Genomic DNA, 25,309 nt, shown 5'->3' with positions numbered 1-25,309 from the left:
GAAGATTGATGCATTAAAATAGCTAATCACTAATTCATTGTAACTTGCTTAAGTCTTACAATCTTAGTTTAAGTAATGTAAAAGAATGCTCAAGTTCTACTTTTAAATGCATGTGTTTATATAGAAAGAATAGCAGTGCTTGTAATATGCTGCATCTTTTAATGAGATGTTCATTGTACCCATCTAGGTATGTGTCATCTAAGTGGCTGTTTCTAGGCAGTGCCTGGTACTTAAGAGGGGTATTAAAGTCTGGCCTTCAGAGTTGTGGTTCTTTTCAACCCGACTCAGACAGAAAGCTTTTAGTAACTGTTATTAAGCTAAGTTATCTTAATTCTTATAGATTCCAGATATTTTAAATTTTCTTTGAGAAGTGCTTCATATTGTGCCAAGTTTTCTTGTGTTAATTCCATTAACGCTGCCAAACACACTGCACTTGATTTGATTCTTACTAATCAGATTAGTATTGCTAACCCAGATGATTCTCAGCTCTTCAGGCAAGAAATGGCTCAATATAAAGGCCTTTATTTTCTGATGCTGTGCACAGTAAGTCAGTCAGCCAGCTGTGTAGGTTAAAATACGAAGTATTTCCTTTTCAAATGATTTTTTTTTTTTTTTTCCATTTTGGAATTAATTCAGATTGTTTTTATGAACAGACATGACTTTTAACATGAAAAAGTCTGTTCTTTTTGTGAGGGCCATTGAAACCCTGCTAAGATTCCATGGAGAATTTTCATCTACCCCTTTAAATGTTATTACATAGGCTGTTTAATCCAAACAAATAAAGAAATTGGGCATATAAATGTCTGACTGGGGCTTGGGTTCCCTGACATCTGAAGCTTTGAATGTCTTTTGAATTTGGGAGCATTATTAGGTGCTCTATATATTACATATATTTATGGGCTTAAAATATTGCTTCTCTCCCACCTCCACATAAAAGAAAATTCCAGCACTGTGGCTGCAAGTCTGTGGCCAGGAAGGAGTACTTACAGACATGCAAGTGATTAGAGAGAAGCCTTTATTTTTAGGAAAACGGACTAAATACTGCAAAGTCCAAAATGTAATTAAATGATGTGCTAATCAATATATGATACTTATATATTTCAAGTGTTACATTAGGTATTAGAATGAGTTGATTTGTGCTACAAATACTACTACTAATAATACATATTTTTTTAATTAATCCTGCTGTGTGCGCTGAGTGATAGATGAATTAATAGTGTGAGCAAAGTTAGGAGACTTGAACTCTCATTTTAGACTGGTAACAATTCTAGAGGATGATGTAAAACCCAGATATCCATAGGTACCACTAGATGCTACTTTATAAAACTAATGCCTTTAGAGAAGACCTCTTGTATCATAGGACTGTGGCTTTGGATTCTGTGACAGGGAGAACAGAGGACTGTCAAACACCTCTGTCTGTGGGAGCTTGGCTTGCCACATGGAGAGGAAGGGTTTGTGTTGATGCAAATAACGAGCTTGAAAGCCCCACATGGGGTTATATTCAGAGGGCAGCTGCTGCTTTTATTTACCATAAGCAAGAATAATTGGTAATTTGGAACTGTACTTAGCTCACAGTTCCCCTCTGGATGGGGGAAAGGAGAAATCCCTGCCCTAATGTCTGCTTAATTGCCTTCCTTTCTTCAAGTTAACCTTTAGATAAACTAAATAATTACAAGAAAACAATTTGTTTCCCAATCAAAGGATCAAGTGATTAAAAAAAATCATCAATATGTTCAGCTACCCTTTCTGTTAGTACAGATGTAGTAATAATACAGGTAACTACATAAATTAGGATCTATAAGCTTAACTGTGGGTTTATTTTCAAATAGTAGCTTGGGGAAAAAAAAAAAAAAAAAAACGAAAAAAAACAAATTGAGTATCACATGGGATAATTTCATTTTAATTGCTAAATCTATTAGATGTTTGTGGCTTTTAGTTGACTTTATTTAAAGACATGTCCTTAATATATTTTTTTTTTTCCTCTGACTTCCATGGAGAAGACTTCGGTTTGTCAAGTTGAGAGTATTCTGTTTTGGAGTGAGCTTGAGGTAGTATGAAGTTAGGAATCACAGTACAAACTTGTTTTATTGTTCGTAGCACAGGATAACCAAAGAAAAATATTAGGAATAAGCTTGCTGGAATAACACGTGGAAGGGAAGAGTGAGTCTCATTTTGTAATTGCCCTTTTGAAAATCCTGAAGCAGCTGTAATTAGGGAGAGGCAGGATGGTGGGCCAGAAGGACTTTCTCTGAACCACCACCACGAAGGCTGTTTCTACTTTATATTCTCTGATGCTGCAGGACTTCGATTTGCACTAAAATTTATTCTGTTTGCTTGAAGATTATTCGCTCCATCACTCTTGTGGGTTCAAAGTCCAATTGCATAGATCTTCTTGCAAAATAGGAGTTCATTTTCAGTCTTCTAGCAATTCATGAGTGAAGTTTAATTAAGTATTAACATCATTTTTAGAATGGGGAGAATAGTCATAGTTTAATTTTAAAATATAAATGGTGGAGAAAACTTTGGTGATCTGAAGCCAAGTAACAGGTTGTGCGTGTGCTACTGCTGTCAACTTCATTCCCACTTCTTCCCAGCAGTCATGTTATTTTCCTTAATATCAATGGTTAGCTATTGCATTAACCTGATTATTTCCTAACACCAAATTACGAAACGATGGTGAGAAGAAAATAAAAATCATGTTGATGTATTCTTTCGTATACTTTCTGATGTATTCGTAGACTTATTTTTTGGTGTTCTCAAAAGTCAAAGTAGCAAACAGCCACAGTATTCAAAGATCTTGTCTGAGGTCTGCAGGGGTGCCTGTTAGTTACTGGCAGATTGCCGGGGCACTGAGATCTGCAGAGTCACATTGTCCTTGCATGCTTTTCTTGAGGTCCTTATAGGACTTGACTGTTGGGTTTTTTATTTGTTTGTTTGAACAGTGCTGCTTTGTTCATTGAGTGTTTAAGGCTTTTGCAGTGTGGCTAGTTGGACAATCCAAATACTACGCTTGGAACTCTCCTCTTCCATCATTATATAAAATATGTGAACATTAAGCTCTTAATAGGAAGCTTTTTTTAAAAGAAAAAAATTTGTTCTGTTGATTTTCACTTCTGGAGTGTGCTTAGTGATGTCAGAGTCATTTTAAAATAAGTCGCTCTGCTTTTTTAAACAGGATCTTTAGTCACTGTAGAGTAAAATATTATACCTCTTGTCAGTTTTATGATTGACACCTCTCTATGTTTATCTGCATATAAAGCATTTATGTAACTTTATTTTTTTTGTTGTAAAGTATTACCAGATCAGACCCTGATGTTTATTAAAATTCTCTGGTAAGCCCGAAGCGTTTCCTCAGTGGGGCTGGGAGCCCTGCAGCAGCAGACAGGGCCGCTGCCTCGGCGCACCGGGCTTTGTCTGGGTGCGGGCATCAGCGCCATTGAGATGCTAATGGAGGGAGCTGCTGTTTTGTAGGAGAACTTGACTGCATCTCAGGAATGTGGCCTGTCTGGTTATATGTTAGCTTCGGCATTAAAAGGGCTACTGTAATTCATGTCTGCGGATCGATTGAAGCTGCCGACTTCTGTGTTACAGCTTTGATGTGCCAGAGGAAATTGTTGGGGTTGGTGGGGAATTACGTTCTCCTTTCGGTTCTCCCAAATCTGAACCTACCGATTTGTTTGCTTTCTGCTTACCATTTTCTGCTTACAATTATGGAATAACGTGTATTTGCTGTGTGAGGCATTAGGGGATGATGAGCTTTCTTGACAAGTAATTGAGCCTTTTTTTTTCTTTTTGTGTCTTTTACATGGTAGGGTGACTAAATGCTGTAATAGCAAGAGAAGCTGAAAGAGATAATACAGAGTGTGGTATATTTCTGCACCTCTGCTTCAAAAGAGAAGACTTTCATTTGCTAGGCTGCTTTCTTCTGGTTGATGATGTAGAGCCAATAGATAAACTATTAACCTGTACGTAACAGGAATCCACTGTTACAAATTCGTTCAACTCACTGCACCTTACTGGTAATTTTCTGTGTTTTGTGCTGAAAAAGGGTGCATGTGTGCATTGCAAACATGAATTTGAAAAGTAGCTCTGGGAGTAAGATTTGAGTAGGTCTATTTTGTACATTAGCACAGTACTCACCAGATTTTCTGCATGCAGTTCCCACACATTTTTGTTGTAAATTAAAGCAAAACCAGTTTATTTTACTCTTTCAAACCAAGTCCATTCTTCTGGCTTTGTATTGGATGGTAAGTTTCTTTAAGACTTCATCATAGCATTAGGTGAAAGCTGTGTGGAGGGAGCACAGGGGAGGAAAATTGTAAATCTAGTTGTACTCAGTTGGCAATTACTTCAGCAGATAAAACAGAAAATATGCAAATATCTCCAGAGCACTTATGGCTTTCAGATGCTGACTGTCTGTATCCCCAGCCAAAAAAGGACAGATGATAATTAGATTTTGAAGGACCATGTGCTGTTGCTACAGAGCTAAATATTAAAATGCAAGAAAGCAGACTACCACATGGCACAATTGATTTTTATGGCAGTTCATGTTAAAATGCTCTCTTTTTATATTGCCTTCTAGGTTACCTAGGGTGAAACAAAATTACAGGCTTGGAAACTCTGGAAAAGCTCAGCATCAGTATTTGAGGTAAAAATGAACATACTGAAGTAATCTTGGGAGTGTCCTTCTTATTAACTTTATGGAATTGATTGGAGAAGAAATTTTTGTCAAGATTAATTTTGCATTTAAGTTTTCAGTATTGATTTAAAAGAAAAAATGACTTCAAATCTTTTTAGATATAGCAAAACTAATACTTGAGATAAATGTATCATGTTAATTTTATGCTTTCAAGCTTTGAGAATACTGTAGATGTTTTGTAGATCTACAACGTTTGTGTTTTTGTTGTAGTTCTGTTAACATATGAAATTGTCTTGAATGACTGCTAGATTTACGTGAATAGTTAAATGTGTTTTTGTAGGAATTAATGTGAATTGCATGGTAATAGTACTACTAATAAAATATACATATGCTGATGTGCTTAGAAACTAATGTTTTCTCTTTGTGATCAGTTTACTGTATTATGATTTGAAAGTATGATACAGTAGAAAACATTAAAAGCATTCATTCTAACTCTTAAATGAATTGTGCATGGAAAAATCATTGTTTATTTGAAAAATGTCATAACACATTACTAGTGTATTTCATATAATTACTAATATGAATAGGATTAGGGATGCATTAATTCCTTGCATATTTAATCTATCAAAAATTAGCTTTTAAATTGCTTGTAGTTTTGTTTCTACTACTAAATCAAAATAATATGGGTTCAGAGAGGATTTATATTTCGTTTTCTCTCAGCCAGTTATAGTGTGGTATTGACATGCCATAAAATGTTTATAAGCAAGTGAATTTCCACAATTAACCTTGATATCATAGTTTCCTTTTAAAATAATTTTTATAGTTCAGAGGTCTTTTTTCTTCTCGCTTTTCAGAGCCGAAGCTTGCAAATTATGTGATTAACCTACAAGCTGATATCATGATGTCAAAATGCAGTTTGGAAAGCATAAGCACAGAGGCTGCAGAGATTAAAACGGTAAGTGCATGCTTTGTAGTATGGGAGAAACAGATTTTTATGTATCATTTTGCTATATTCTATCTAATACATAAAACTCCTTCTGGACCACCAAGTCACCATAAAGTAAGTGAGACTGCAGAGTTTTACCCCGAATTTCTTTGGAAAGAATAAGAATAATGAAAATAGCTAATCTATTTTATCCGTAGATGGTCAGATAAAGCAGTGGCATAAAGAAAAAAGGTATTTGCTGTGAAATGCAAGCCTTGATATTTCTTGTGAAACTGAATATCATTTTTTTGACATTTTTAGAAAGTGAATGTAGTGTTTAAATATTTCTTGTGGATTTTGCAATGAAATGTGGTTTTATAGATGAAATAAAATCAATTTTTAAGAAGTGGGAAGTAGGAAGATGTGTAGTGTTAGAATTAGAATTGAATTTGTTTTAGATAGAAGGAGATAAAAAGTTATTGTTTTGAAGTGAATGGCAGGTGAGTTGTTGCGGTCTTAGTCTCAGCAATATACTTCAGTTTGAATTATGAGTCAAGCAAAACAGGAAAGGGACTGCCTGATAAAATTGCGTACAGTAAAAATTGAGAGCTTTGTCAAAGAGAGGGCAGACATGTATCTAGTTTCATCGGTCCTCTCCTTCCCTTGCATTTCAGATATCATGTACTTAAAGTTTATTTTCTGTTGCACTCTGTGTTAAGGGGCTGAAAGTGAGGGAATCAGCATTTCAGCAGTTCAGCACCTGCATAGTTAGACCTGCTGTACTGGGCTTTATACATGTCTTTGTAAAAGATTAAATAGTTTGTTCCACTATCTGTATGTTTGTATTTGACAAAGAATAAGCATCTTCTTTCCATTTGTTTATTCTGAATGCCTTGTGTACTGATGTGAGTACAGATGTGCTAGAAAACATGTATTTTCATTTTCTCATTTTATTTCTGCACTGGCAAATAGCTTATATTCCAAGCATATTATGCTGATAAATGCTTTAAGAGTTATTTGCAATGTACGGCAGCATAATTTTGATATGAACAGTGTCCTGCTGATGCAGTTAGCTTAGCTCTGCAGCAACAGAAACTGCTTATTAGACATTCACTTCAAAGCCAAGTTTGTCCATACCTGTGATGGAACACTTGGAGGACTTTAGGGGTTGTGCATTTATCTGACTCTATACTTCATTTCTGTTCTACTGCCAGAAATTTAGGAGGAGTCTGGCAAGCATTCCAACTGTTAACTGTTCTATATTGCACAGAGAAGTGCTTCAGAAGCAGTTCCTTCTAATACAGAATCACAGAGCCTCAGTGTAATCCTCATCATAGTAAGCTCTCTGATTAAACTTTTCTGAACAACAAACACAAGGGAAAGAACAAACAACTTCTTTCCCTTGTGCTGTTAGAGACCAATGCTCTGGTTATACTGTTGGGTTATTTATAAAATTTCAACAAATAGCATCTAATTGAAGATGAACATTCACAGTTAATTGATTGTGCTAGGGAGACCAGAGAAGCTGGTTCTTGAGGAATTCTTGCAACTAAGCTTTCCAAGTATTTATACATTCTGTTAGCACTTGAAATAAATGGATCTGAATTTATTTCTTTTCGAAGACTGTTGTAGGACAGCACAACTTGTTAAGACAGTGCATCTGCTGGAGGTATTTGAAGGATAACAGAGTTCTGTGCAGTTGCACTGTGTACATTAAAATATGTTAAAGGTAGCATGATGTAAAAATAAGTTGATTCATCCTCTTTAATACTATTGTTTCATGGTATTTTCTTAGTTTAAACCTCTGAGCCAAATTATATTCTTCAGAAACTTAGGAAAATATTCTCCTAATGCTGTTTTACAAACCAGAAAATATGGGAATTGTGTTTTTTTGTTATTTTTGTTTGTTTGTTTGTTTGTTTTTGTTTTTGTTTTCTCAAATGAAGGTGAAAATACATTTCCTGGCACTGAATGCTTAAAATGTATGTAGAAGTCACTTTACTGCAAAAGTTTTCAGTATCTATGAAACACTCAGTTAATATTTTCCATTTTCTTTAAATAACGTTTATATTGATCTTCTACTCTGTTTTTGTTCATGTAATATTTTATAATTTTCTTTTTATTTGTACATCTGTTACCCAGGAAATAATTTTGTGTTAGTTCTTTGAACAGATTAATATTACATGTTGTAGTTGGCATGACTCTTCAGGTGTTCGTGTGGGAGAATATTCAAGCAGCAGCTTTTGATTCCTACTTTCATGAATGGATCATGGTTTGTTTACTTTCAAGTGATTTTTCCATCTTTTCAGAGGCTAATTTCTCTCTTCTTATGCCAACAGGGATTTTAGAGAACAAAATAGAAATTCCTAGGCAAAGATTAGAACCTGCAGCATGAGAAATAGTTCTGGTATCATTAAGACTGTACCAGACAGAAACTCAGGCATCACAGTTAGAGACTTTGAAGAAAGCAGAGGAAATATATTACATTTGCCGGTAACTTTTTGTAGTTGTTGATAGGAGGTATAGTTTGCAGTAACTTGCTATCAATACTTATTAAGCATGCAGGTAGCAGTTAAAAACCCAAAGATGTGTTCCAAGAACTCTAGTCTCTTCTCTGCTTACTTTAGAGTATCATTCAGTAAAGTTTTTAACAGCCCTTGGAGCTGGGTTAGATCCAGGATGTCCTATTTCAGGTGAGTGACCTACTTGGTTTGGCTCATGTTCCTTAGTGTGGTGAAACCTGACATTTTTTTGTGCACCGAAGGCCTATTTTAACTTAGTATGGTCCTGTGGCTGAAAAAACCTGCAGCACTCTTCCAGAATTATTCTAGTCTGAAAGAAGCTTCTATTAAATTTTAAATCCCAACCTTGTATCTTTTTGAAATATGACTTTAAATTATAGAATAAGGCTTTAGGTTTAACTGAAGCTTGCAGTTCAATATGTGTTGACATGAACAGGCATTAAAGTAAGGTCATCAAGATGTGCATTTTGCTGTTAAACGTTTGAAGTCAGTGGCTACAATTTGAACTTTTTTGAGTTATGTTATTAGAACAGATAAGGCCCAGTACTGTGGCCAGTCCTTTGTCCCCTTTCTCGTAACTCAGTGTAGAGCCACAGGAAGCAGGACTTCTGTTTCTTATATCTTTCCTTCCAAATTTGTTTTCAGCAAGTTCTCATTTTCTGACTATCAATATCCAAAATGACACAGTGGGTAAAGGTTTGAACATCATGGCAGGTATCTTTGTTATTCACACTGGCAGAGCAGGACTACTTTTTTTTTTCTGCTTCCCACTTAGCTAGTTACAGGGTTCAGTTAACTTCTGTCCACAACTTCTGAAAGCATGCACTTTATATCTCGACTGTTTCCAATTTAAAGCCTGTTCTTCAAGTAGATGTGTTTTCTTTGCCCCCTTTTTATTTCTAGATGGTCTTGCACTGCTATTCTTTTGTTTCAGAACAGAACTTGATATTTTTCCTTGCAATTGAAATATGGACTAAATATATAATTACTTCATTATTGTGGCTTATTCCCATAATAATGTTGACATTGATCTTGTGGAGTCTTATATACTTACAATAGAAATAATACAAATGAATGCCAGGAATAGGGGACTCCTCAGCACAGCAGGAAGTAGCACTGAAAGTTTGGTTAGGTGGACTTCTTACCTCGGTCATTATACATGGACAGAGAGTGTAAGCTATTTCAACTGTCCTCTGCCTCATGAGAGTCTCGTTGTGTTGTTTTGCTAATTCATCGTGCAATCCATGAGAGCTAAATGCCATTGGTTTTTTTTTTTTTTTTGTCAGCTTGTTCCACAGTTAACAATAGTCTTACTGCCCTACAAAACGCTGTTTTATTTCTCATTATTTTTCAAGTTATTAAGTTTATTCCTTCACACTTCAAAAAAAAAAAAAAATTGCGAACTTTTCTTTGAGTATACTTTTTTTTTTTTAAACTCTGTGAGATGATAATACTTGATGGCAGGCCTTTCATGAAGATAGACAGAAAACAAATCTGTGGCTTAGAATGTGTGATGTTTCACAGGATCTTCCAAAGCAAGCTGAACCTGGGTGTAAGTGAATCTCTGTGCTCCTTACGGTGAGGTAGCTAAGCCTACTATCATTGTCATGGAGTCATATGTAGAAAAGAATGTAAGCTTCTTTGTGAATGGTAGGTCATGCATTTGGTTGTGACGGAGATAGTCTCAGAATAAGCTTGTGTTTGTTCGTGAAGTTATGTTTATGGTGTGGAAAAGAAAAACTTAAGTGGAATAACAGAAAAGGCAGTGATGATCCAAAGTGCTCTATAAAATTGAAGTGACTGGGCATAAATATAAGAATGATTGGGCGGTTACCCTTAGAAACATAATACGTATTATACTTTACCTGGTCCATCCCAGCCTTGAGCAACTATAATGGCTGTGACCAGGTTTCCTTTAAAAACAGTCAAATAGGAAAAAAAATAAACAATAACAAAAACTATCCTTCCACATGAATTGCTGTATATAAGTAGGAAAAGTGCCGAGGCAATTTCAGTGAAATGTTGTCGTCATGTGGAAGATTTCTATGTTCTCCAAAGGAATCTGTGTGTTTCCAAATAGCATGGCACTGATTTGATTATAAAGAATCTAGAGATATTAGAGCAGAGCCTTATCTGTTACCTTGTGTGAGGGAGAGAAACTTTCAATAGTCTCTCTGACTGTCATGCACTTAAGCAGCCTGTTCACAGAATCACAGGGTTGGAAAGGACCTCAGGGATCATGAATCTCCAACTCCCCTGCCACTGGCAGGGCCACCAACCTCTCCATTTAATACCAGACCAGGCTGCCCAGGGCCCATCCAACCTGGCCTTGAACACCTCCATGGATGGGGCATCCACAACCTCTCTGGGCAGCCTGTTCCAGTACCTCACCACTCTTTGATAGTGCCCAGGTGCTTTCTGTCAGTGGCTGAAAATGATTATATCCCAATGCAGTCCTCATGTGGGACTGATATAATTGTATTAATTACATAATGATTAACGTGAGTACATATGATGTGCAAACACTTAGATCAGAATGTCAAGAATTACCACCTTTACTACACACAACTGTACATAGCACATGCACTTTTTTTTTTTTTAACTACTTGTTTTACTTGACATAGTGCTATGGAAACTTCAGTGAAAGAACAGCCGTAGGACTGGTTGTTCCAAATGAGGAATCAACCAAAACATTTTCTGGTCTGACTGGATTTAGAAAGTGTGTAGAGTTACTAGTTTGATTGTTAGAACAGAACCTGTGTGTTCTTGTATGCAGTTTGAAATGTATAAAAGCAATTTTAGAATCTCCAGGACTCTTATATTACATCTGAAATGAAAAATGATGTATTTCTGATTTTATGATGTGATAGCCTGTGTTGTTTTGTATTTGCAGCTAAACAAAGCAATATCTGTCTTTTTTTTTTTTTTTTTTCTTTTGATTTAAAGAATCTAAAGGAACTCAGGCTGAAACAATAACTTAAATTCCAGAATTGAGAAAGTAAATAAGAAGTACTTGTAAAATTTGCATGTTTGGAGGTTCTTCCAAAAGTAACTGGAGAAATTGGCTAGAATCTCAAAAGCGTTCTTTAGTACATCCTTTAGAAACTACATGCTTTTTCTTAAACTTTTGAATACATTTCTTCTTTCTGGTATCTTCTCACCCTGACAGTTTCTCTGTAGCTGAAATTAAAATATAAGACTATATTCCTGCAATATTAATGCAATCCTTTTGGTGAAGAATTTTTTTTTAATAGAGAAGGAAGAGTGGTGATTGCTGAGCCAAAGGTGAAGTTTACCCTCTTTCACTTAGCATTTTTCTGAATGTTTGTCTTCAAAACAGTGATAGCTTCTTATAGTGGTCTCAAAATTCTTTCCCAGTGCACAACTGCAAAAGTTAATTTTCCTATAGTATAGAACAGTAGGAACATTTCTGTACAATAAGGTTATAATTCATTCAGTTCTATAGGAAAAAAATTGATTACATGTTGATAATTCCTGAAAAATATGAAGCATTTCTAAAATAGCCAGTGATGAGAACATCGTAGACCTCCAATAGGAAGCTGTTTTCTAGTACATAATTGTCATCAAACTGTGACTTAGAGTATCTTTCTGGAAACTGGTGGTTTATCTGGCAAGGGACCCATTTTCCATTAGCACTTATGGTCATCATCTGTAATTATTTATTAAATTTCTGCTTATTCTTCTACCAATTCTGATAAAGTTATCTGTTTCATTGACAACATGTTCTTATGAAGCTCCTGTTCTTTTTGCTTTTGGTTAGAATGAAGTCCCTATTCTGTGCGTTTATGTGTATGCAAATCTTTGGTTATAAGACTTACTTGAAAATGCAAAATGTGGTAGATTTGCTTGTTACCTCTGATCTTGAAAATCTTTTTTCTTTCCTGAAGTTAAAGCAGCTTTATATTTTCAATTTGTTATTCAATAAACTTTAAAAGGAGATTTGTTAGAATGCAAGGGGAACTTTATCCTGAAGTGTCCCAAGTGCCTAAAGTCAGCTTTGCCCATAAAGCAGCTTTTTTTTTGTTGTTGTAGTAACTTTGTTAAATACACCTCTTGAAGTGGGAAAGTTCTTTAAGTGCAAAATTGAAGTGTTCTGCTGAAAGTAATGAGATTGTAGCTCTTACTGGAAGTAAAAATAAAGTAGAATTATGTATCCTTAGATTCTTTTGTTTTATTTTTTCCTTCATATTATAACTGTATCTAATACAGTTTTGCTTTCTTCCATAGTAGGCTGTGCTGGAACAAAAACGCAATGACAGAAACACTGGATGAATGAATGAAAAGCCCTGCTTTGCAATCCCTCAGCATGGCGGGACTGCAGCTCATGACCCCTGCTTCCTCCCCAATGGGTCCATTTTTTGGACTACCATGGCAACAAGAAGCAATTCATGATAACATTTACACGCCAAGAAAATATCAGGTACTAGTGATAATACTTTTTTTTAATAACATTACTATATTAGTGAAAATAAATATATGAATTTAATAGGAAAAAAAAGCGGAGCAGATGGGAAAAGTCTACAGTTGTACATAGTCCAGGCATGTGTTTCTTACAGCTCAACCTGTTGGGACATAGTTGTCCCTTTTTTTACTAGCTAGGATGTGTTCTGCTTTTGTGATAATTCCTATTGTCCCTTCTCAATTTGCTTTTATGAATCAAAATTTTAAGCTGAATATTCTCTTGCTCTTTGCAGGGTGTTATTAGGGATAAATACCCAAATCTTGGCGTTGTGCAACTTGATCATACGCTTACAGACACATCTCCAGACTTGATTTTGATATGCACACTGGTGAAAGTAGCTTAGTAATGTCAGAAACTCTGTCAGGGTACTCTGATTTTCATTTTGTTACAGAAGCTATTCCTGAATTCTGGAATTTCAGTTCTCTGTGTGCCCTGCAGAGATGCCTGAAAGCTAGAATTTGGTTGATATTACTGAAAAGGGGTTCTATCACCTTGCGTAATGTACTTGTGTATTTGGCTGAACTAATACATAGAATTAGACTGAAAAGCTCTAGCATGTAGCTTCAAATAGTTTTGAGGAGAAATTTGGTTTTAGAAGATAAACTGTACAGTGTGCATTCATATTTTTTGGGTGGGTGACTGTACCTTTGTTATGAAAGAATAGTGTTGGTTCTTTGGCATTGGAAAGAGTTCTGCAAGTCATGTTGACCTGTCTGTAGTTTGTTTACCACCTGTATTGTTATTTTTTTGTCAAATTTTATCCACTTTGCTGCAAATAAGAGTGTTGTTGTTCTTAAACCTAGGTTGAACTGCTTGAAGCAGCTTTGGATCATAATACAATAGTCTGTTTAAACACTGGCTCAGGGAAGACTTTTATTGCAGTACTACTCACTAAAGAGCTGTCCTATCAGATCAGAGGGGATTTCAACAAAAATGGAAAAAGAACTGTGTTCTTGGTCAACTCAGGTAAGAAAAATATACTAAGTTGCTGAATATGCTAGTTCTGTTGTCATGGGACAACTCCTTAATAGAAGTTGTGTGAAAACAAATTTGGGAGAAAATTTTGGCTGAAGCCCTTAACAGCAGGAATAATAAACTGATCAAAGAATGTGACACCTTTCCCGTTTTGCTGATTGTACACTCAATACAATCTCTTTATCTCTGGTATCTTTTATTTCCTGATTTAAAATAAAAGCATTAAATCAGAATTGCTGTGCAGTTGGCAGTTTATTTCCTAACTGTAGTTTTGTATGGAGGTAGGTTGCCATGTACCCCAGTTTAAGATTAGCCTAATCTGAAGATTGTACTATAAAGCATGGTGCTAGTAATAGGGCAAACATCTTGAAAATTAATGCATGAAAACACCTTCATGAGATTGAGGATTTTTGTCTGTTTTTATTTTTAAGCAAATCAAGTTGCTCAGCAAGTATCAGCTGTCAGGACACATTCAGATCTTAAAGTGGGAGAGTATTCAAGTTTAGAGGTGACTGAATCATGGACAAAAGAGAAGTGGAGTCAGGAATTCTCTAAGCATCAGGTAATGTATTAAGTATAAATGCCTAGTCTACAGTTATACTAGATGAGAACTGCTAATTTTCAGTTATACGTAAACTCTTCTAACAAATTCAGCATGCTATGCATAATATGTGTATATTAATTTTGAGGCAAAACATGTATAAGAGGTACTCAGGTTGTTGTAAAAAGCTGTCCTTTTCATCCTTTTTTTTTTTTTTTTTTTTTTTTTTTTCCAAGTCTCCCTGTCTTGTGGTCAAAGATGATAACTGTGTAAGAAATTTTTAGTGTACATATTGTACTTCAAACATCACTAAAAATGTCATTCCTTGACATACTTTCTATTTCTGCCTTTTTGAGTAAGCTTTAGTTCTGTTGTTCTTGAACCATTTTTTCTGTATTTATTTTACCTTTAGTGAAACATTTAGTGATGGCCAATGAAGTATATCTAGAGAACTTAGACAGATGAGTAGATGGAGTTAATATTTGCTAATATTGTCAATACTATCAAGTGTGATGTACAGAAGAGCTTTTTCATTTTACTGTGGCCTAAGACAATTTGTACTCTTTTCATATTGATGCTTTTTTTTGTTTTTAACTTAGGTTCTGGTTATGACATGTCATGTTGCTTTGACTGTTTTGAGAAATGAGTATTTATCCCTGTCAAATATTAATCTACTGGTGTTTGATGAGTGCCATCTTGCAATCCAGGACCATCCGTACCGTGAAATTATGAAGGTTAGTTTGTACTGTGTGAACGTTTCAATACTTGGTTGCAGAGCATGGGTGAGGCTGAAGGGTTGAAATGAGGAAACGAGTCAGTTTTTGCTATTGAAGAATAACATCAATGGAATCGTGGTTTAGCATGCCTTTGGGCTGGATTTACTGTAATGAATTAATACTTAACTCATAATGAGATATTATAGAAAAGCAATGTAATTTACTTTGTAGTGATCAAAGAAAAATCTAGTGTTAACCTGGACTTTGCAAATTAAGGGAATTCTCAAAATTATTGTTAAAAATGTTAGGGAATGAGATGTATTAACTGGTTTCTGTATTTCTTAAAATACTGATTTTTAAAAATGTTTATAGGGCTTTTGAAGGCATATTGTTAGCTTCATGAGGTATTTGTTAGATGTCTTTCCAGATCTGTCATTAGGTTTAACCAAATCATGTGTGCTTTTATTTTTTTGGTATGACTTTAGTTTTTTCATGGTGTATAAGCATTATGATATGTGTTTTATTGTAAGCATGACAAAGCTATCTTGTGTAATACGAATTGTTTATTTCTTTAAATATTTTCTAGATGGAAATATTTATCTTGAAACGTGGTTGCTGTTAAATGTTCTTCAGTTCTGTAGGTTTACTTCCAGGCAATAGAAGGAAGTATTTACTGAACATTTGATTCCCTTTCCAGTATATGCTATTCAATACCAGTTTTCAACTAAGCACAGAAACTTTGTCTGCTGGTCTGATAGTAGGCTTTCAGAATGGTGGGAACAACTGTTTGAAGGTACTTCATTCTGATTTGCTTCACAGATCTGTGAGGATTACCCATCTTGCCCTCGAATCTTGGGATTAACTGCTTCTATTTTAAATGGGAAGTGTGATCCTGCTGAGTTAGAAGAGAAGATAAAGAAACTGGAGAAAATATTAAAGAGCAATGCTGAAACTGCAACTGATTTGGTGGTCTTAGATAGGTATGTTGTTATGCAGTTATGGCTATTTAATTGACTGCCTTTTTTGTTTAGTAAGGAACAAACTGTTATAAACATTTGCTATTTTAAATCTTAGCAAAGGTTGTGTGTGTGTGATACCATTAGCTCTATGTGAGGTGAGGACAGAAAGGTGAACATATAAAATTGCTTTTTGGGTAACCAGTGTTAAAGTACATCTTAAAGTTAAGTAGAAAGTCTACTTGACTCTAATATTCAGATTTTATGTTGTTGAAGAAATAAATAGAATTTACATCACAACTGTTTTACTTGTTTGGCATGTAAAAAGAGGAAAAGCTAAAGTGAAAGTTGTGGTCAAATGGATTCAGTGTGCTTTGGCTTGGATATTCCAATATTTGAAGTGTAGGTAGTGATACTAACCTCATTTTTAGGCAATACATTAGAGAGATCAATATTTTTATAGTGAATCAATGTGGTATATATGGAGAATTTTTATTAAATATATATTTAACTTTGTAATCGTTCATGGTGGGGATAGAAATGTATTTGACTATGCTTCATACTGCCCTTGCTATTTGCCATATAACTTTAACAGGCTGAAATAACCTGATCTTTGCCCTCAATTAAGATATACTTCTCAGCCATGTGAGATTGTTGTAGACTGTGGACCATATATTGACAAAAGTGGATTGTATGAAAGACTATTAAGGGAATTGGATGAGGCACTTCATTTTCTAAATGACTGCAACATATCTGTACATTCAAAGGAAAGAGATTCTACGTTAATTTCTAAACAGGTAAGGTTGTAAGCTGTATGAAAACCCTGTGGAATTGAAGTCTTACTATTTTTCTTTGCAGCATATGTTATGTTACAGAAACTTTCTGAGTTAGCCTGGTATATCTGAGCAAAAAGACTTCTAATTTTCATGTTCTACTAACACTGCAGATCTTTTCATAAATTAATGGGGCTTGAATGTCAACTATTCATATGTAGTGTTCAAACGTAGATCAAAACCTCATCTGGATTGAGAATCCTGTATTCAGATTTGCTTAAGGCACAAAACATCCTGCACCATGATTTCTGAGGGCAAGAGTCTTAACATCTTTGGATAAGTCAGTAGGAAAAGAGAAATTATGCCACAGGAGTTATTAGGAAAAGCAATGCACAGTTGTATTACAGAATGCTGAGTGGGAATTGAGGTATAAAATCCAACTAGCTCTACAATTTCCACAGTTTATTCTAGTGAGAACAATATGTGACTAGTGGAATGAAACTTTAGCCTCAAGCTTGCCCTTTGTTTTTATGCAGGATGGCAGAGTAGAATATAGGTGGCATGGTTTGAACAGAGACTTGTTGCACATGGGGTGTGGAGTCCAGAAACCATTTTTTTTTTCCACTGAGATTTGGAATTGCATCCTCAAGTGCAATTGTGCAGGTATTAAATTAAAAGTAAATTATTTCTATAACCATCTGTGATGAAGTTGGAGAATGTGTTTCTCTTTTCATCTAAAAGTACTTTAGTTTAATGTTTCTAGAAACTCAATATTCTGGCAGTTAAAGACTACTTTGGCCAGAGAGGGGGATAGTAAGTAATTCAGTCTATCTTTCTACTTCTCTGTAGTTTATCACAACTGCTTGTAACTTTTGTTCTAGATTTAAAATGCAGTAGGGCAAAAATTCATAAGGAATGTTGAAATCCCAATCCCAAGAATTTGCACAATCCAGAATATCGAATTATCTGCTGTGCTTCTAATGTACATTGCCCTCTGTGCTGCTTTCCTGATCCAGTAGCTCTACAAGAAGATGGAGGCACCTATATTAAGAAAAATAAATCCATTTTCCATTTGATGTGGGTAGAATCAACCCTCTGTCTATTAATTAGAATTTGTTTAGGAAATTTTTACTCTTAAGTCTCACAGATAATAAACTTCAGGGAATATAGTATAAAGAAGGCAACTTGTTCTGTGTTTTCTTGTAAGAATGGAAGAAGGAAGGAAAACTAGAACAGCAACTGAAAACTGATATTCTGATTGTTTTGAGATACTTCCATTGTAATTAATATGTGTAGTTCATGAGTATACTTGTATGTTATTTGTGTTTTTCATTAGTTGTTTAATACTGGACCACTTGATTCTGTGGGAAGAAAAAACTTAATGCTGAAAAAAGCTATAATGCTGTTTGTACTCAAGTGTCTTTGTTATTTTTTCCAAGTAGTAAATAGTCTCCTGTTTTTTTCTGTTCTGCCCACACATAACCTTTTTCCTTTGAAAGACTTAACAGAACTATGCAATTTCATGTTTAGGTATTTTTGAAAGCTTGAAAATTATTGCTAATGAATGAAGTAAGAAGTACCTCGTAAAGCATTTATCTTATTAGTTTTGTGTTAAACATAACAGGTAATACTTTTGCTTTGCTTATTGAGCTGCCTCAAGAAGTATTCCCCTTCTTATCATAATTATCTGAAGCTAATTTCAAATAGTAATTTCATCAAATTGCAAAATACTACTTCTACTCTTTTGAGGCTCAGAAATGTGCAGAGCTCAAAGTTGAGGTTCTGCGATTTAGGAGGGGGAAAAATGGCTCCATTAAATACCAATATTCCCAAGGTTGCCTTACTGACAAAAGCCAACCTTAAATATCGAATAGATATTTAATATAGAACGTATCACAATATTCATAAGCACTATGATGTGAGGAACCAGAGCTGTCTTACGTGAATAACTTCTGAGTGTATTCTTTTGAACTGATACTTGAATTCATCTGTTGTAGATATTGTCAGACTGTCGAGCTGTGTTGGTTGTTCTGGGACCCTGGTGTGCAGATAAGGTAGCTGGGATGATGGTGAGAGAGCTACAGAAGTATATCAAACATGAGCAAGAGGAGCTGCACAGGAAATTTTTATTGTTTACAGACACTTTCTTAAGGAAAATACATGCACTCTGTGAAGAGCATTTCTCACCTGCCTCACTTGACCTGAAATTTGTAACTCCAAAAGTAATAAAGCTGCTTGAAATTTTGCGCAAATACAAACCATACGAACGGCAGCAGTTTGAAAGTGTTGAATGGTATAACAACAGAAATCAGGATAATTACGTATCGTGGAGTGATTCTGAAGATGATGATGAGGATGAAGAAATTGAGGAGAAAGAGAAGCCAGAGACTAATTTCCCATCTCCTTTTACGAATATTTTATGTGGAATTATTTTTGTGGAAAGAAGATACACAGCAGTTGTTCTGAATAGGTAAATCTTCTTTAAAAACAAAAAAAAGGCATGTTCAGCTGCCAGCACGTGGATGTTTATATTGTGAATATGGAAGGAATTGTCTTTTCTTTTCAGAACTCTATTTAAAGTTGCATTAGGAAATTACACTAGAGCTGTGTCAAGAAAGAATAGCAACAACAAAAAAAATAGGTTGTGTGTGGATGGGGAGAGCAAATGTATTTGAAAATTGTACTCAAGGGTTCACTCTGGACCTGAGTTTGCAATTTGATTTGTGTAGAAGATGAAATATTGTACCTTAACTGTAAAATAAGAGTAAACTTATTTGTATTAATTGGTCTTTATATATTTGGAATGGATGCTGGAAATTTCTCTAACTTACTGAGTGCTATACTTCTGGAAGTGTTACTGTTAGCTTACTAAATCATGTTATTACATGATACACGTCTGCAGAAAAGCAAATTTATGCTTGCCAGAATTCCTCTGAAAGTTTACCAGTACTACACTAAGCACTTTCCTGCAGTATTCACCAAGAAAACTAGGAATCCTGGAATTTTTGCCAAGATATACTTTGGAGTAATCTCATTCCTTATTAGTTCTATTCCTGAGTATTATCAGTGATAGATATAATCAACATTCTTAATTCTTAAACACCATTTGACACAAACTGATTTATATCTTGGGGGGAAGGGAAGGTGTAGGGGTTTTTCTTTTTTGGTAGTGTGCTAAATGTACTTTGCAGTCTGCTTATTGAGTTCTGGATAACTCTGAATCTGATGCTTCTGTTATTTTTTACGTGACTGAGTAGTTTGAGTTGCATAATATAGTCTTTGATCTACAGACTTGCCTATGTGTTTTTTGTGCCCTTTTTTGTTAACCTTTCTACATTAAATATGTTTGTATAAATATGCAATATAATGCAAATCATGTACTTCAGTGGAATTAATGCTCCTGAAGAAATAACTTTGAAAGATTATGACAAATTTTTTGCAAAGTTGAGATGGGTGTTTCACTACTGGACAAGAAGTGAACAGAATTGTTAAATTTCAGCTATCTGTTAAACTATAAATCCTTTAATTTCCAGCTTTTTTCATCAGGTGTTCTCATAGACAGACTTATGTGCTATTAGTATATATTGAGTGCAGACACCTACACTCAGTCTCAGAATTCCTGGAAGATAAGCAGACTTGAGCTGGTTGACAGAAGCCTGTAGGCCTTCTATGGAGATGCTTAAGTTGAAGGGCCTCTGCTGACTGCAGCTGTATGGATGCTGTATGTATGTACAGGAAGAGGTACTGTTTTCTGAATGAGGAAGCCATGAGAGTTTGAACTCGTGTATCAAAACCTCTCAAGCTTCCAGTGGATCCAATATGGATCAGAACCAACTTGAAATACTATCAATTTAAACAAAAATCTATATTATGGTAAAGCAAACTTCATAAAATAGTATTATAGTCATGTAGTAGTTCATGATCTAAGGAAGGGCAACTCTTGTGGAAAGCATTGGGCTTTGTAGAAATAGGTCGTTTTGTTTCCCGCCCTTGCCCCCTGAAGCAGTAATTAGAGCTGATCTTTCTTTGGAGAACTTTGGAGAGCAGCAACAGCCACTGTTGTAAATACTACAACAGGCTAACAAACAGAAACAAAACCAACAAATCTCTCCTCAGAAACCAACGTTTTTATTAATACGACACAGCTGATGAAGCTCTTTTGTTTTGTCTGTATAATTGAGTCCTGTTCTGAAAAGGAGCTTAGAGGAAGTAGAAATCACTTCCTAAAGCTCAGTATCCATCCATTTTCATTGAAGTGCCTCACAGCTTTCCTAGAGGACGATCTGAAAGTAGAATTTCTTTTATCTCTTTGGAAAATGGTGCCTGTTAGCTATCACTACTTATGTTTTCTATTAAGCCATGAGGTTAAATCTTAAACATTTCTCGAGCTTTCCAAATATCTACACAGTGGCATGTTTATTCAGTTGCTTTTCATTTCTCTCAATTTCTGTAATGAGTGGGACACAAAGAACATTTCAGTTCAGTAGTAGTTGCTCTTGAAGCTACACAGCTTGGTAGAAATGCCACACAGAAAAATTAAAAAAAAAATAAAAAAAGTGTTACAGATGTAACTCCTACTGTCTTAGAATGTCTGTTGCAAGAGCCTAGGCTGCATACAAAAAGTGAATCTGTTCAGCCTCAAGCTATTAAGAGCAAATTTCAGTACAGGAGGAACCTTCTTGTTTTTTTTTTTCTGTAAGGATACCAAGCTATTTGTGAGTTTTCCATTATCTTATTTTCCCTGTCCATTACAATTTCAACACAATACAAAGGAAGGAAGTTTTCTAGGTGCACATAAACTATTAAAATCAGTGACTTGAGTAGTATGTACTCCAGTGGGAGAGAGAGGAAGGAGAACATAGCCGTTTTCCATTTGATTGGCAGCAGCTAGCTGGCTATTCAGTCAAGGTGCAACAGGGAGGGGTTGGAATTACTGTTGAAGGTATATGGAGGCAGGCTTTCCTTGGACAGGAGGAAAACCTCTTGAAAATGAAAATGAGGGATGTACTGTAAGAACTGGTACTGGGATGGCTATACTGAGATATGCAAGAGATATAATTTTGTTAAGAACCCTTGGTTTTATTGGTTCTGTTGTCATAAAGCTGTGTGGCTGAGAAATTACATACTCTCTCCATGCTGAAAACAGGTCAACTAAGGGTGCTACAGCATTAACAATTAATTGAGCAAGCTAATCATGCTTTTAAATCCACAAATACATTATTCTAGATTCAGTGCTTTATTTATGCAAGCAATTTTCTCTCATCTGTGAAACCAAAGCATTGCCAAGCGCAGCCTTTTTTACTTCTTTCTATAAGCTAAAGAAAGATGTAGAAGAAGAACACTGAATGAACACTACGTATTCAGGAAACACACTATTTGAGGGAGCAATTAAAGGTATTTCTGCTAGGGTCTGTCCCTTACAGAAAGTGAACTAAAATGACATGAGTAGAGAGTTTGTTCGCAGGAAGCTTTAGAATAGTAGCTTGGTTTTAAAAAATCTGGTTTTTAGCCATGTATTTTACCACGATGGTTCTAGAATGTATATGATACATACATTTGTATGCTGTGTATGGTCTGTCTTTTATTATCCTTGCAAAGGCTTTCAGTAAATCTAGTGTGTTTTAAGGGAAAACTAAGGCTAGCTTATATTTTAGCACAATGTTTAATTTTTGCGCTTCCACATTTTTATTCATTTTTAAATGAAGCTATTGCAAACAAAAGATTGTCTTCCATTGTCTGGCTTGTGTGACTTCTAAAAAGCACATGATATTTTTAGGTTGATAAAAGAAGCTGGCAAACAAGATCCAGAACTGGCTTACATCAGTAGCAATTTCATAACTGGACATGGCATTGGCAAGAATCAGCCTCGTAACAAGCAGATGGAAGTAGAATTCAGAAAACAGGAAGAGGTAACTTCAAGAAAAATAACTGAAACTAGCAGTAACTTCAGTACTCTTCTTACACGCAGAATCTGGAAACAGTCATTAGAATTTTGGGGAATGCCTGTGGTTTTATAGATATGATTGCTAATTTGAGGTACAGATGTTCTTCATAAAAAATAACAGATGTTTAGATAAATTGTATGTCACATTGCACAAACAAAACTTCATGTAAAAGCTTTATTTAAAGTGATGCTCATTTCTTGTCAGGTCATTAGCCATCTTTTTTTTTTTTTTTTTTTTTTTCCCATTGCATTAATAGTATAGTAATACTATACAGCAAATTAAAGTTCCTAGCATTTTTAACAGTCATTAGGTTTCTTTCGTTTATTTTTGCTAAAAGAGCATTTGTTAAATCTCTAAACTATATCAATGTAAAACTCCATGGTTCGAGCATGTAAGATTTTTGGAGATCAAATGTGTTTTTCTCCTGTCTGGGCTGGGTTGTCAACTTTCTGACTTTTGTGATGATATTGTTATCTATTATCTTTTTTTGAAATCATTGTATGCTTTTATCAATTTGGCCTTTTACATGGTGAGGAGAGAGTAATGCTGAAGTCAGACTTCAAAAAAATGCACAGTAATGCAGCAACACCAAAATTTTAACCTAATAAAGCTCCTGAAATGTAGTAGGTCAGGAGTTTAATAGTGAATGTACTTAAAGGAAAAAATGTTATGTCTTATAAAAGTAATTAAGTTAATCAAGCCTAATAAATATCTAATAAAATCACACCTTTTTTTCAATATAAGGATGCAAAAAAGACACTTCTGTCATCCAGAATATAAAGTCTTTTCAAACTACCACGGGCTGAATCCTCTAATGTAGGATAGCTACAGTGATCATACACTGCTTATATTAAAACTTAAAATCCGTGAATGTTGATGGCATCAATTATTTAACATATTTAAAACATACAGTCTTTAGTGTTATGGGAGCCTCTCTGTATGTATTATCATGGGGTAGTCTGTAGAAACTTTTTAGGTTTCTTAAGACATTTACTTCTTTTCTTGAATTTCAGATCTAACTTGTCACAGCTCCTAATATTCCTGAAAATATTCTTTATGCTTCTTCTGACCTTTTTTCTTCCCTATTCTCCAGGAAAAAAAAAATAAAATCCTTATTGGTTAGAAATATTAAAAGTAGAAGTACCAACTCTAGAATGTGTTGACCTTTTATTTCCATCCCAAAAGAGTATGTTTCAGCCGCAGAAATAATTTTTAGGAAGAAAAACCACTCTCCTGAAGGCAGTACTTTATTATATTGTATTTTAAAAATCTAAATAAATAGGTGTGATGCTTTTGTTGCCTGACAGTAGATCCTTAGAGTTGCTTAATTCCGTGTATCAGATGTAATTCCTAAAAATCTGACTACTCTGATAAAATAGCCTTGCTGTGTCTTGTAAATTCTTGTAACTTTATATCAGCATACTTAATCAAGTTTTTTGAATGTCTGATCAATTCCTCTTAGCTCTAATAGCTTATTGATGAACTGAGTAGTGCAAATGGTGACAGATCAGTCTCTCGATTTGTTGTTGTCTCAAATTTGTCTTCCTTACTTTTACAGGTTCTTAGAAAATTTCGAGCACATGAGACCAATCTTCTTATTGCTACCAGTATTGTAGAAGAGGGTGTTGACATACCAAAATGCAATTTGGTGGTGCGTTTTGATTTGCCCACAGAATACCGTTCCTATGTGCAGTCAAAAGGAAGAGCTAGAGCACCAATTTCCAATTACATAATGTTAGCAGATACAGACAAAATTAAAAGTTTTGAAGAAGATCTTAAGACATATAAAGCAATTGAGAAGGTATGTGGTCAAAGGACTATGCCTGCTTTTGTTAAATTAATTGTAATGTGTTTTAAAGGAAAAATCTTTTACCGTGTTCTGTTCTTGAAATGTTAAGATCCTGAGAAATAAATGCTCGAAATCTGTTGATACCAGCGAAATGGAAACTGAACCCATTGTTGATGATGATGATGTGTTTCCACCCTATGTGCTGAGGACAGATGAGAACAGTCCAAGAGTTACTATCAACACAGCTATTGGACACATAAATAGGTATGGGGGATGTTCACTTTTACTACTTTTCTTTGAATAGAAGTTCATTACTCTATTTTGCAACAGAAGAATATAGACTTGGGCATTGTGCACATTTCATCTTGGAAATCTTAACAGGGTGTTCAAAAGAAAATTGTTGTGGAAGTTCGAAAGTATGGTTTGCTTTTTTTTCTCTTTATTCTACAGAAATTCTAACTCTGGTAATGAACATAATAATAGATTCCTGCTAAATTAAAATCATCCTGTAGATAAAAGCTGCCCTGAAAACATTTAGTTTTGAAACAGGTAGCAAGATTGTTTTTTCTCTTAATAAGGTAACTTTGAAAACCAATAAGTGGCTTACTAAAACTGTAGTAAAATGTTCCAATTGTAAAATTCACTCTTACAAAGTCTATGTGTTGTGTTGGGAAAAAAAAAAAACAACAATGCTTTAAGCTGAGCATAGTACCATTCTGCTAGACTGGAGAGTGTGTTTCCAACAGTTTCGTTAAGAGCAGCTTTTGCCTGTCTGAACCTGTTGTTTCATGTGTGATGATGTGCTTGACTCTGTGAATAAGGGGAAAGTAGATCACTTTCCTTCTATTAACTAAAGCTTTCGATGTAATTGCCATAGGACATCAGCAGACAAATTTACATAAATAAAGATCATTTGAATGGGTTGCCTGGCAAATGAAATTCAGCAAAGCACTCAGATTGAGACGGAGTGTAATGGTAGACTACTCAAAGTGTATCTGGCATGTGGTTATGTGTGGTATTGTTCTTGAGCCATGAGAAGGTCCAT

The 25,309-nt window shown here is 35.0% G+C and overlaps 1 protein-coding gene across 5 annotated transcripts in view; it reads left to right on the top strand.

Moving 5' to 3' along the window:
- Positions 1 to 25,309, top strand: part of DICER1 (dicer 1, ribonuclease III) — a 65,387-nt gene that overhangs the window by 13,104 nt on the left and 26,974 nt on the right. For 4 of the 5 annotated variants that reach the window (XM_042813491.1, XM_042813490.1, XM_042813489.1 and 1 more), the window contains exons 2-13: positions 4,583 to 4,648; positions 5,494 to 5,594; positions 12,335 to 12,527; positions 13,373 to 13,535; positions 13,976 to 14,106; positions 14,685 to 14,819; positions 15,621 to 15,781; positions 16,386 to 16,554; positions 18,528 to 19,000; positions 22,307 to 22,439; positions 24,034 to 24,276; positions 24,374 to 24,528. In XM_042813491.1, coding sequence (XP_042669425.1) covers positions 12,384 to 12,527; positions 13,373 to 13,535; positions 13,976 to 14,106; positions 14,685 to 14,819; positions 15,621 to 15,781; positions 16,386 to 16,554; positions 18,528 to 19,000; positions 22,307 to 22,439; positions 24,034 to 24,276; positions 24,374 to 24,528 — 1,907 coding nt within the window. In that variant the 5' untranslated portion in view covers positions 4,583 to 4,648; positions 5,494 to 5,594; positions 12,335 to 12,383. The remainder of the gene's footprint in view (positions 1 to 4,582; positions 4,649 to 5,493; positions 5,595 to 12,334; positions 12,528 to 13,372; positions 13,536 to 13,975; positions 14,107 to 14,684; positions 14,820 to 15,620; positions 15,782 to 16,385; positions 16,555 to 18,527; positions 19,001 to 22,306; positions 22,440 to 24,033; positions 24,277 to 24,373; positions 24,529 to 25,309) is intronic. The other variant, XM_042813492.1, reaches the window with a different exon arrangement.

This window comes from Centrocercus urophasianus, unplaced genomic scaffold (genome assembly GCF_019232065.1).
Source record: "Centrocercus urophasianus isolate 14NV4802_14NV808 unplaced genomic scaffold, USGS_Curo_1.0 seq_14, whole genome shotgun sequence".
NCBI classification, from domain to species: Eukaryota; Metazoa; Chordata; class Aves; order Galliformes; family Phasianidae; genus Centrocercus; species Centrocercus urophasianus.
Note: the sequence above shows the minus strand (reverse complement) of the source record. Positions and strands in the feature narration are given on the sequence as shown.